The 13438-nt window shown below is 29.3% G+C and overlaps 1 protein-coding gene across 1 annotated transcript; it reads right to left on the bottom strand.

The window, feature by feature from the left end:
- Positions 1-3243: 3243 nt before the first annotated feature.
- On the bottom strand, positions 3244-5405 carry HELRODRAFT_183870 (hypothetical protein; the record flags this gene model as incomplete). Its single annotated transcript, XM_009013882.1, has 2 exons — positions 3244-3427; positions 5257-5405. The coding sequence occupies 2 exons, from the start codon at positions 5403-5405 to the stop codon at positions 3244-3246; spliced, it is 333 nt and encodes a 110-aa protein (XP_009012130.1).
- Between the last annotated feature and the right edge of the window lie 8033 nt (positions 5406-13438).

Below are 13438 nucleotides of genomic sequence, written 5' to 3'. Positions count from 1 at the left end.
TGTCGTCAACTTCTTAACATGTAATTTTTAAAACTTATTTTCAAAGTTCTACAAAAAAGAATTCATTTCATCTCATCAGTGATTTGTCAGACAGCACCATTTTTTATTTCTAAGCCAAAAGCCAGCTGAGCTAACTTTTACTTAGTTAGTCTAACTAACAAGAACCATCCTTAGTTAGTTAGTCCATGCAGTCTTCATATCAGGTTAGATGTTAAATGTAGTTTTTCTTTATTCTAATGTTAATTAGGTAAAGGAATGGTTTTTTTTCAGTACCTTTTTCTAGTTTCTTGTCTACATGAATAAATTAATTTGATCTACATGAATTCTCAGCAGTGCTATTTATTTATGTTCTATGACATGTTTGTCTAACTAATCATAGCACAGATGTGTAAGCATTACACTGTAATGTAATGCTTGTTATAAAATTGTAGCCTTCCTTCATTCTAGTGTTGAGAAATTAATGGTTTGTTCTTGTTTTATACTTTTTTAAAAACTTTTTTGTTCTACATTAAAAAATTTATTTAATCTTCATGAACACTCAATAGCTCAGAATATGAAGACACTGCATTCGTGGAGTTGGTGACCAGCTTAATCATCTCAAATGTGAATATGTGCAGATAATTTGTTGAACTTTTTCTTGGCACCCACATAAGAATGCTTTATTGTACGGGAAGTTCACCAGAAGTTTATCAGAAGTTCATCACATAACATCACAAACCAACTCTTGTACCATTGTTTAAACTTTCATTATTTTATTACTAAATTTGATTGGTGAGTAATAATTGTGAGTGTATTAATTTCTATTTCAATAATTTATCTTGTTTTTTGTGGCCATATTGTTTTGATGATTAATTTCTTACGGTTAATTTTTTTTATTATACAAATGTTTCGTCCTCTTTCCTACATCTCACCTAGTTCAAGGGACAGATTCATCATCTGCAAACAATAGAAATTGAAGTTATTCATCAACTATATGTACTCAATCAGATTTTCAGTGTTTTTGTAAAACACTGGCCTTCAAATTTTTTATAAAATTTCAAATTAAAAAAACTTGTGTTTTTTTTTAATTTTCGGTTTTAACTACTAAAAGTGTTGCAGTGTTAACAATTTAACTTTTTTTCAAATTATTTTCAAAACTTGAAAGAATTCGTCAGTCAGTCATATATTTTTTAAATTTCCTCAAGCTGGGCTGAGTTAATATTGTGGGTGTTTGTTTCTCTCATTCATTACTGCAGGATGAAGGAGAAAGAATCATATTGGCTGGTAATCTTTGTGTTTTAATTTCCTTTTCAATCATTATTTTGTTTGTTGTTGTGGAGGCCGTCTCGATCTGATAAATAATTCTTCACTGTTAATTCTTTTGTTATTATTCAAATGCTTCATCATCTTACATCTCATCAAAATCAGTGGACTGAACCATTTTTTTTAATATGGATTGATGTTCCCCTGTCAAGCGGAATTGATTGCTTCTGTAAATACTGCGTTACTTTTAATGGAACTGTCATTTGATTTCCACAAAAACTTCTAACGTTATCAAATTCTTTGTTTAAATTAGCTTCCTATGTTGTTTTTACTGATTAATCAAATATTCAATAGTTCAGCTACAGTAATGTTACTTTTATTTATTTAGTTGTTATTTGGATTTTGTTCCTTCTGTACTGTGATTGTATATTGCATTAGTCAGTGGCTTGTTGAAGGTTTTTGAAAAATATAAAATTAATCATTTAACATTTTGTTTTTTTCCAATCAACCTGACAGATCTGCAGGCCACCCGTCCAAATTACAACCGAGATCGATTGACAGGTTAAGCACCAATTTAATGAATGACCAAATTTTGAAATGAAAATTTTGGGAATGGTTTTAAAAAATGCGTTGAAAACTTTGTGTTTTTATATATTTTACTAGTAGCATTAGTTTGCTAGTTTAAGTTGTTTCATTTATTTGAGTGTTATCTGAATCTGCTGTGAATTTTCAATTTAGCACTAAAATAGTGATAACTATTGATATTAGAAATTATAATTCAATGGTAGTAATATTGAATTCTACCTTTTTTTTAACTGAATAGAACTAGATTTTGAGATAAGGCTTGTGATGTCCGTCTCTCTCTATCTCTGTTGACCTAATGTTGACCTAAGTGTGTATGCGGTTTGCAGTAATTAATATTTAATGTTACTAAAATGTACCTTAGTTATATAGCATATTCAATTCAGATCGTTGCTCGTCAATATAATTTATTTTTATGATTTCTGCGTTCCATCGGAGTCTGTCAAATGGAGGCATTCCACAGTCCATTATTAACAGCTCAGCGTAATCGACAAATTTTTACTGTTAATTTGGAACAAGAAATAGCGAAAGAGTAGGGCTGCTATTTCCAATTAGTTAAACCTGACAACAAAAAAGACGAAACTAAGCATTCATTTGTCATAACTATGCCTATGGTGAATATTAAATAATAACTTTCTTTTTCATTGTAATGACGTTTGACGCTTGTAGCAGTCAACCCCAACCTGCGTATCAATTAATCAACTTTGACATTGGGGTTTGTTTATTACATTTGTTTTTACATTTTTAAACCCGCAATTTTTTAATGTTAAATCAAAAAAGTTATAAATGTTCTAATAAGTAAGTATGTGATTAATATAATGCTCGATAAGTGCCAAAAGTATAGTTCAATTGAATTAAATGATTTTTTATAATTATTTATATAATATTCTAAATTTTATTATAATTATCAAATATTTATATTATATATACTTTTCTAATCATTTATAATTTATTAATAATTTTTAATTATTATATAAACTCTTCTAATCATTTATAATTTATTAATAAATGATTAGAAGAGTTAATTATTTTATAAGACTTCTCAGACTTGCCTTAGGGTGGTGCAATTCAAATTATATGGTGCAATCAGTTCCACTTGTTTTTTTTTATATATGAATGACATTAAGTTTTAGTAGGGTTTCATGTATTCAATTATATACCTCAAATCAAGTGATATCACACAAACCCATTAATATATATATATATTTATAAGAACATATACATAGGTATGTTAAACAACAATGCTTAATTTTTGTATACGGTTAAAACTTTTTATTACTAACTATTATTTACAGGGAATAAATAGTTTCATAGTTCTATCGGTTGTTATTATGTTTATATATATAACATTGATATATGTATGTGTATGTATGTAGTTATGTGGAGTTGTATAAGATTATATATTGTAACAATTTTCTGTTATTTGGGAGCACCGTCTTCATCAAGTTCGTGTGCATTTAGATTTTCTAATCTTGCGCTTTTTCTTAGAACACAAGTTGCATTTCTAATTTGTTGTGAAATTTTAAAAGTTTCTGGCTTTCCACACTTGTAGTTTATGATGTATTTTTTTCGTTTTAATTTCGAACTGGTTTTTTTTCTCTGGCTGCATTTGTGTTAAATCGTCGGATGGATCTACCAAGAAATGTCGATGGACGCTCAAATGTTGAAAAGATGGAGTCCAGGTAATATTATAATATAATTTTGTTTTATTTAATCCTTTATCGTTTTTTTCTGATGTATATATTTGTCGGACGATAATACATGCCGTGAGTCCGAATCTACAGTGTAGACTAGAGGCCGTTCGAGTATTACGTAACACGAAAAAACGACTTTTTTGACCCCCTCCCCCCCTTTCGTAACACTTCCGTAACAAACGACTTACCCCCCCCCCTGTTACGTAACAAAAAATATTTTTAATTTTTCGGTAATAAAAAACAATTGAATTTAGAGTAGAAGCAGAATTTTTTTTTGATTTTTTTCCGTATGTACCACGCGGTCACGAAAATGCATTGCATTCGTCGTGTTCTTTTATCAGAATGTTCATAACTGCTAAGTTTCATGGATGAAAACGACAATTTTAAAGAAATATGATCATTAACCATTTATTAACATAGATTCTATAAAAACTACACTAACATTTGTGTTTTAGAATGAAAAATTAAATTTATTAATAATGAAAAATATAAAAAACAACATTTTTTTCTGTGTTACGTAACAATTTTTGAACCCCCCCTTCCTCCCTGTAACACTCCGTAACAAAATCTTAGACCCCCCCTATGAACTACTATGAACCTAACCCTAACCCTACTACTACACTCTATGAACCCGCTTCTAACTTAATTATCAAGATTTATTTAATTTTCAATGTCATTCGCTTAATTAGTTAATTAGTGTTTTAAATTTTTTAACATTTCTTCATTGCCAGTGATTGTAAGTTTTTTTTATAAATGTGGGAGGGACTGAAAAACAACTGGATCAGTGAAGCCAAACTCTTCTTATAAATTTATTTGTTATTTTAAATTTTTACTATTCACTTATTAATCTCTAAGATTAATAATCTTACATTCCTTTAATACTTTTTAACTGCTGCTGACTGCTAAAGGCTTATTTATTCTAGCATGCAATTTGCAAAAACTATACAAATGGGACGAGAAATGTTAGTCATACATATGGGAGCGAACAATAAAAAAATTTATTCAGACTTGGAAACCTTAGGGTAGCCCCAAATGTTTATCTTTATGTATATTTTACACCATTTCTGATCTACTACTTCTGCGGTCCAACAAGTGAAAACTTCGAGTCTCACTTAGTGATGTGTTTTCAATGATACTTTGCTGAATTAACATTTAATTTAATTGAATTAAATATATATCCTGATGTATGTATGTTTTATTTATTGTGTGTTTGTCACTAAGTGTGGCTTCAGGTAACTCTAGAAACCAATTATGTATATTTTTAGGTTCGTATTTTTTTGCTTTGTGTGTTTGTCAGTAAGCGTGTCTCTAGATACACAGTTGGTTCTTTACTATTCCAGATTTTAAATAATTGACAGAATAGTAATAGTGCGTATGGATTTATTAAAACAAATTTCTTTTGCGTTGTTGAATTACGCATATAATAACTAAAATATGTTTTATATTTGTAGGTGTTTGCCCTGCAAGAGTCAAGAATGGATAACACTCTAATTATCACAGTCAGAAGGTTTATAATTTAAATATTTTTTTCCCTCTACACATTCTATAATCATTTTCACACTGTCATGTTATAATTGTCATTTCAATTATTATTTATATTATAAACCTATTTGCTAGTTATGATTTTTTTTATATTCATGGTTATAATTCTATTCTATTTCGTTTAATAGTATATTATTATCTAATGTATTAATATATTATTTTATCTGAGCTGTGACCAATGAGGAAGTTTGATGACCTAGCTACTCTGCTGCCGATGAGGAAGGAATGCTTCCTGGAAGATGGTTGAGTGTGCCACTGTAGGGCATCGTCATTGACATCAACCAGCATCACTGGCTCCCTGCTGGAAGTTTGCAGTTGGTTTGTGCAAAATTTTGCCTCAATCATTTCTTCTTTCTTTTGTTCAGTTTCGCATATTTGCCCAAGTTTTTACAGTTCCTGTCTGTGTACGTTTCTGTTAACTAAGGCCTGATATATTTGAATTTAAACTAACTTGTACCTAATTTATGTCAACTAATTACTATTAAAACGTACTTTTTGTGAGATTGCAGGATACATTCTTGTCTCTCAGTATGATGAAGTCAACCAACACTTTAAAGTAGCTGCTGTGGTGGCTGTAACTTTTTCTAATAAGTATTTAGAACAGGTTTTCTGGGGATTTTGATTATGGTGCAGTAAGATGATGTTATTTTCAATGATATTTAATTTACAATGAATATATGGCAATGTATATTAGTTATATTCTGACTAAATTAGTCAACTAGTGAATGACTAAATTTTAGGATTGTTCATCATTTTCATCTGTTTCTTTATCTTTTTCTGTTTCTTTATCTGTTTATGTTTCTTCATCTCTCTCATCTTCATCTTTTCTGTTTCTTCCTCCGTCTCATCTTCTTTATCTGTTTCTGTTTCTTCATCTGTTTCTTCATCTGTTTCTTCATCTGTTTCTTCATCTGTCTCGTCTTCTTCATCTGTTTCGTCATCTTCCTCTGCTTCTTCATCTCTTTCGCCATCTTCTTCATCTTGTTCCTCTTCTTCTGTTTTTTTTTATGTTGTAAAGATTGTATAATGTATAATATGTTTGAATTGATATCATAATTTAATAAAAATCAATTTACAAATTTACCATTTGTTTTGATAACAATAATAATTACAATAATAATTAAACAATTGAATAGTTATAACAATTGATTAAATTATATCCGACAGGAGAATTTTTACGGAGATTTAAATGGAGAGTCTGAGAAACGTCTGAAAACTTTGATTCCGTGGAGAGCCTCATTTCATGGAAGAAAATAGTAACCTAATCATAAACCTACTGCTGGTACTACTACTTCTGTAGCAGCAGTTGCTACTGCAGTTACTTCTAATACTACAGTCTCTGGTGATAATGATGTTACTGATTGCTTGTGGCAGCCATGGTGTCTCTAAAGTTCAGGGAGTGATGATGATGATGATGATGATGCTGATACCTCCTTTTAAATGCTTTTCTCAAACGCGTAATTTGTTGTTAATTATCGTATTTTTTTTTATTTTATTATGTTTTAATATTGTTAAAATTTATATTGTAGTTATAAGTGTAATAGTTCAAATCCTTTTAGAATGTTTGAAATGTTAATTAATGTTTTGGTTGCTGTTGTTAGTAAATTTGCGTATTTTTAAATTAAGTATCTAATTATGCTTTATTTTATTATCAACTTTCATTATTAAGTAATTTAAAAAATATATTAAAATGCGTGTTTATAATTATTTTTGTCCAACTTCTTTTATGGCGTGAAATGTTGATCTAAATCCATTTTTAAATTTAAAAATAAATCTTAATTTCCGGTGCTTACGTTTATATTTGTCGTTTCTAACGTTAAAATGGCGATTGAAAAAAAAATTAACCGGGGGGTCCAATTTCGTCGTTTTTAGATCCAAAATTTTACCGAAAGAAAAATTAGTTTATTCTATATATATACATATATATGTATAATATATATATATACATACGTATAAGCATGTATTTATATACATATGGGCATATATTTATATAAATATATACGTATACAAAGGTACATGTCTATATAACATATGTATACAAGGATGTATTTATATAACATGTATATGCGTGCGCGAGTATATGCTAACGTATGTGAAATATTTTTAATAATAAATTTATTATTATTCCTTTATTCTCTTGTTATTCTTATTATGCTAAAATTTTCGTGAAATTTTGACTAAAATTTGTTGTGCGGAATAATAATAAGTTGTTCGCAATAATAATAAATTTTCTATACATTATTATTATTCATTATTTTTATGATTATTCATATTGTTCGAAAATTTTAGTGAAAAATTTGGAAATTTTCAGAAAATTTTGTTATGCTGAATAATAATAAGTTGTTCGGAATAATCATAAAAATGCATGTTAATTATAGTAATAATAATAAATTTTGTATTTTGACCGCAATGATAAATTTAATTACTAAAGTAATTTTTTCGCGATTTTACTACTTTTATTACCTTTTTTAGTCTATAATTAGCTAAAAATATATTATCAATTTTATGATATATAGTATAAAATAATGAAAATAAGCATTTTTTCCCGTTTTTTAACGATTCAAATAATTGAAATTATAATTTTATTCGAATTTTAAACGCCATTTTATGAGGAAATTTTCAAGTATTTTATTTACATTTTGTTACAATATTATCCATTTTATTTCTATAATGATTATTTAAAATATTAAAAATTAGTAAATGGGCGTTAATTATATCATAAGAATCATGAATAGCCTCTCACTTAACATTTAACAACATGAATGAACTCATATAAAATTAGTAAGATTTGAAATGAAACCCTAATCCAAAACCTGCATACATACAACCACACCTGCATACATACAACCACAACCCTGCATACATACAAACACCCCTGCATACATACGTACATACATGCATACATACCCTAAACCTGCATACATACAACCACACCTGCATACATACATGCATACATACATACATACGTACGTACATACATATATACATACATACATATAGCTCATAGCTTTTATCGACAAGGAGACCATACATATATAATAATATATACGTACGTACGTACAGTACCTACCTACATACATATATACAGACAGACACCTATATTTCATCAATTTAATGAGAATTCAGGTTTCTTAAAATAAGGCACAGTTAATTCTGCTGTTGTTGTTGCCCATTCTAGACGTCCAGGCAGGGACCAAGACAGTTGGCCACATCTACTGGGTTCCATTATTTTGAGATTTGTGCGGTTCTTGAGGCAGCTGAACAGATGGGGGGCATCGTCTGGTTGTTGGTGGCAGAAAGGACAGATGTTGTTGACCCCACTGTCGATTCTTGATTTGTAGCTGTCAAGGAAGATGCTGTGGCCAGAGCGTCTGATTGCCCTGGGCCTATTTTAGGGGATGGTGGTTAGAGGTTCAATCTATTAATTAAATATTTCAAAAATGTTGAACATGCCGCTGAGTAAATTAATAAATAGTTGCAGTGTAAGAAAGCAATAAGTCAATGGACAAGTGAACAAGCACTAATTAATTTAATTGAACTTGTATTTCTTTAATTAAGTTTTTTAGTATTAAATAACATCAATCAACCAATCAATTAGGTTCTAGCCAAAGTAGCAAAACAGAAGTTTCTAACTAGTTAGTTAATAATAATGACAAACCCACTATCCAGGAAGCATTCTGTTTGAGTGTCGTCATCAACATCGGGATGATCCTCTGTCTTGGTACCAGCAGATGAGATATTGTGGCATCTGAATGACATAAAACAAAATGTTAATCATCAAAACAAGATGGCCACAAAAAATTGAAACAGATATTAAAACGGAAACACAATCATTTCATTAAACAGCAATGAAATAATTGCTTCTACTAATTATTGTTTATGAGGCATTACCATGAGTATAAATATAAGAATCATCAGCATATAGTTGACAACTTAATCTGGCTTAATTAACACAACATAATTTTTATATAAAATAAATTAATAAATGAATGATACTAAAATAAATAACTAAGCTAACCCTTGAACCAAATAAAAAAAGGTTAAGCATGCTTATGTATGTAGTAGGTGTGGTGATGAGTATGTATTTGCATGAGCATCGGATCAAGGTGCCTGACAACTAAGTTTTCCTAAACATTAAGATTAAGTTTAGTCTTTATTAATCAATCAATCGATCAATTAGCTTGTAAAGCGCTATTTCCGCGATGTTCAACAGTGCTCCTCAATGAATTTTGAAAATAGGTGGGTCTTGGGATGCACTCTGAACTTCGTAAGTGATGGAGAAGTAGTCAGAGAAGTAGGTAGAGAGTTCCAGAGAAAAGGGCCAGAAAAAGCAAAAGCAGATTTGGCAAAAGAGTGTTTAACACGAGTTAAAAAGAAGCGAGAACAAGAAGACGATCGTAAACCGGGGCGTTTAGGTTCAATTAATATATCTGATAAATACTTAGGAAATAATTTATATTGAGACTAATACATATATACATAAACGTGCAAATTTTAAAAATTATTCTATGTTTTATAAGTAGCCAGTGCAAGAGAACAAGATATGGTGATATATGAGAAAAGAAAGGAGCACAAGCAGCAGAGTTAAAAGCTTTACTTATAGGATAGAGTGTAGAATCAGGAAGACCATAGTAGAGCGAGCTACAATAATCAGTCCTGGATAACACTAACGAAGTAACAAGAAGGAGAAGAGTAGGATCATCAAGAAATGGCAAAAGTTTTTTTATTCTACGTAGATGAAAGTAAGAGCTTCTAGCAACACTATTAATCTGAGAAAAAAGAGACATAGTAGAATCAAAGATAAAATCTAGACTACCAAACTTGTGAGAGACATCAAGAGTTTTAGAATCAGGTAAGATTATAGGAGGAATAGTAATAGAGTGTTTAGATTTATTAAAACAAATTAATTCAAACTTAGAAGGATTAAGTTTAAGACACACAGAGTCAGACCAAGCGATAATCGAAGAAAGACATAGAGATAAATTATGAAGAACACTATTGAGATTAGATGGAGGAAAAGAAGTATAAATATAAGAATCATCAGCATATAGTTGACTAGAGAAAGAAAAGTTATTAATAATACGAGGTAGTTCAGAAGTATAGAGTATAAATAGAAGAGGGCCAAGGATAGAACCCTGAGGTACCCCGAAAGTAAGAGTAGAGGAGTTAGAAATAGAATTATTGAGAACAGAAGAAAAACATTTACAGAGATAAGAAAACCAATATAGACAAAAATCAGTAATATTAAAAGAAAGATGTAGCAGCCTCAAGAGAATAATATGATCAACAGTATCAAAAGCCCAGGAAATAATGAAATAAAAAGAAAAAGCAGAGGAAAAGTCAAGAGCAAGAAGAGTAAATTGCTAATGTCACTACTAGAGATAGAGAGAAAGATATCATAGTGTAATTTGAGTAAAAAAGTTTCAGAACTTATTTTCTTTAGTTAATTTAGAAGACATTTTTATACAACTGGATATTACTTGAATTTTAAACGGAATTTTATGTAATATGTTTAAAAAATTATTTAGCTAGTTAATCTAAAATTTATTAAAATTTAAAACTAAAAAAATCAAATTTGAAACAAATTAGGTTACCTGTTTGTCTCTGATAGACAGATGTTCCACTTTTTACACGTAAAAATATTTTCTTGAAACTTGTTGAATAAATTGATTGACTGGAGTCTCATACGAACTCGGAGTAAATAAACACCTCAAACTGGAAATTAGAAATTTAGAATTAAAAACTACTTTACCTTAATTCGGAAGTATGCGTTTAAAAGTTAATACAAACATTCGGAAGTTTGCGTTTAAAAGTTAATATAAACTGAATTTTTCAATTAAACAATAAGGCGCTCAACTATTAATATCTGTTGGATACCAGTAGTCACCGCTTCATGCAGCCTGAACGGGCAAGCGCATGTTCATTTTGATCTAAATTTTTCAAAAATTTTAACACAAATGTCGACGGTTCAATGCCATCCGAAACTTCTAACTTATTTTTTTTTTAATTAAAAAAACAAAATTTGCCAAAATTGAAACTTAGATTACTTTGCATAAAAAAATATATATCAATCTTGAATAATAATAGCTATAAGCGATTTGGTAAACTAGTGGAGTAGCACAATACGTAGAGAAGAATACGGAAAAAAGAAGCATAAAAAATTAAATAGAACACGGAAAAAAAATAATAGATGAAAAAACGAGCAATACGTGACTTAGAGACACCGGACACCGATTGAAATCAACCAATCAATCAATCAATCAATTAATTAATCAATCAATTAATCAATCAATCAATCAATGTTTAAAAAGCGTTATTTCCGCGATGTCCAACTGCGCTCCTGAATGAATTTTGCAAACAGATGGGTCTTGAGATCCGCTCTGAACTTTGTAAGTGATTGAGAAGTAGTCAAAGGAGGTGAGAGTTCCAGAGGAAAGGGCAAGAAAAAGCAAATGCAAAATTAGCAAAAGAGTGTTTAACACGAGTTAAGAAATGAGAACAAGAAGACGACCGTTTTGTTGAAAATTGTTTCTGGAGAGCGGAATGATAGTTGCTGAAAAGTTTGATATTTTGTTGAAGATAAAATTGTTTCTGGAGAGTTTGAAAGATATTAAATTCTATAAAAATTTATAAAACTCTATACGACTTTGTAAAACTCGGTAAAACTCACTCTGTAAAACTTTATTAAACTCTAACAAACTCTATAAACCCTGTTAGTCTCTGTAAAAATCATCAGTATATAGTTGACTAGTGAAAGAAAAATTATTAATAATACGATGTAGTTCAAAAGTATAGAGTATAAATAGATGAGGGCCAAGCATAGAACCCTGGGGTATTCATTATATTAATATTAATGAATATTAATATTCAATTTAAAAAATGTAGAGAGTAAGAAGTAGAATTATTGAGAGCAACAGAAGAAAAACGATTACAGAGATAAGAAGAAAACCAAGATAGACAAGAATCAGTAATATTAAAAGAAAGATGTAGCAGCCTCAAGAGAATAGTATGATCAACAGTATCAAAAGCTGAGGAAAAGTCAAGAGCAAGAAGAAGAGTGAGATTACTATTGTCACTAGAGAGAAGGATATCATTGTGTATTATGTATTATATGTATTATGTATTTTGATGTGAGTAAAGAAGTATCAGTACTGTGAGCAGGTCTGAAACCAGATTGAGATATAGGTAGCAAAGAGTAAGAGTTTAAATAAGATGATAATCTGTTATAAATTACTGTTTCAATTATTTAAGTTAAGGTTGTAAAATTTTTAATAGATTTTCAATATATTTTTCGATATTTTTTAGAAAACCATTTTTAACGGCAAAAGTTGTCAAAAAAGTTTGATGGCTGTCTGAGATTTGTTAAAAGAATGTGATAACGGTTTAATTACTATTAGAAAACGCTTCACTGCATTCAAGACTGTTAAATTGAAAGGTTGAAAAATAATTGATAGTTTTTATTAACTAATTTTAATCATTTTTAGGATATAATAAAAACCTTATAAAGTATAATACATAAATGCCTTTAAAATTAAATGATTTAAAAATATTCAATTTAAAAAATGTAAAGGCTGATGACTTTAAATTTATCAGATAACAAATAAAAACCTGAAAGATGAAAACGAAACCTTACAAAAGGTTGTTCAACAGATTTATACACAGCAGCTGCCAACTTGAAGAATTTTGAGCACGGCTGGTTTGGCCAATCTTTGATTATTACCAATCTATTAAAACTTACCATTATTGTCATTCATTCCCAGACAGAAAACCAAAAATCACGAACTTTATCAGAAAATTGACGAAGAATTAGGCAATTGTTAGTGAAAGTAGGGCTGACACGTTTTAAGGATCTTCCTTCTTAAAGAGTAAATCAGGAAGATGTGCAATGTGCAAGCAAGATAGATGCTACTTTCCTGAAACATAGAAAGAAAGAAATAATTTACAATTGATAATTATAATTCATTCAATTCAATTCATTGATTTATACTACTATTGTTGGGTTAACTAATCAAAAAAAGTAGTAAACTACTATAGTTAACAATTTAGTTTAAAAAAAAGTTAATAATTATTTTTCAATTATTATTATTCGAAGTAGTAGTTAATTACTTCTTGACTACTGCCTAGACTAGAGTTGTTAACTACTCTTAATCATTTTCGCTCACCAAATTCGTTTGAAAATTTTTTTTGTTTTCAAGTAAATAAACTGTTATTTACTGTTTTATTCCCAAAATAAAATATTCAAAAATCTATAATGTGCCTTTAATTCATTCCATAGTTTAATTACTATTAGAAAACGCTTTATTTTTTATCAATTTATTTTTTCAATTTATAATACATAATAATTTCAATACATTTTATCAATTTGGCTACCAGACATC

The sequence above is a fragment of the Helobdella robusta genome, assembly GCF_000326865.2.
Source record: "Helobdella robusta unplaced genomic scaffold HELROscaffold_122, whole genome shotgun sequence".
Lineage (NCBI taxonomy): Eukaryota > Metazoa > Annelida > Clitellata > Rhynchobdellida > Glossiphoniidae > Helobdella > Helobdella robusta.
Note: the sequence above shows the minus strand (reverse complement) of the source record. Positions and strands in the feature narration are given on the sequence as shown.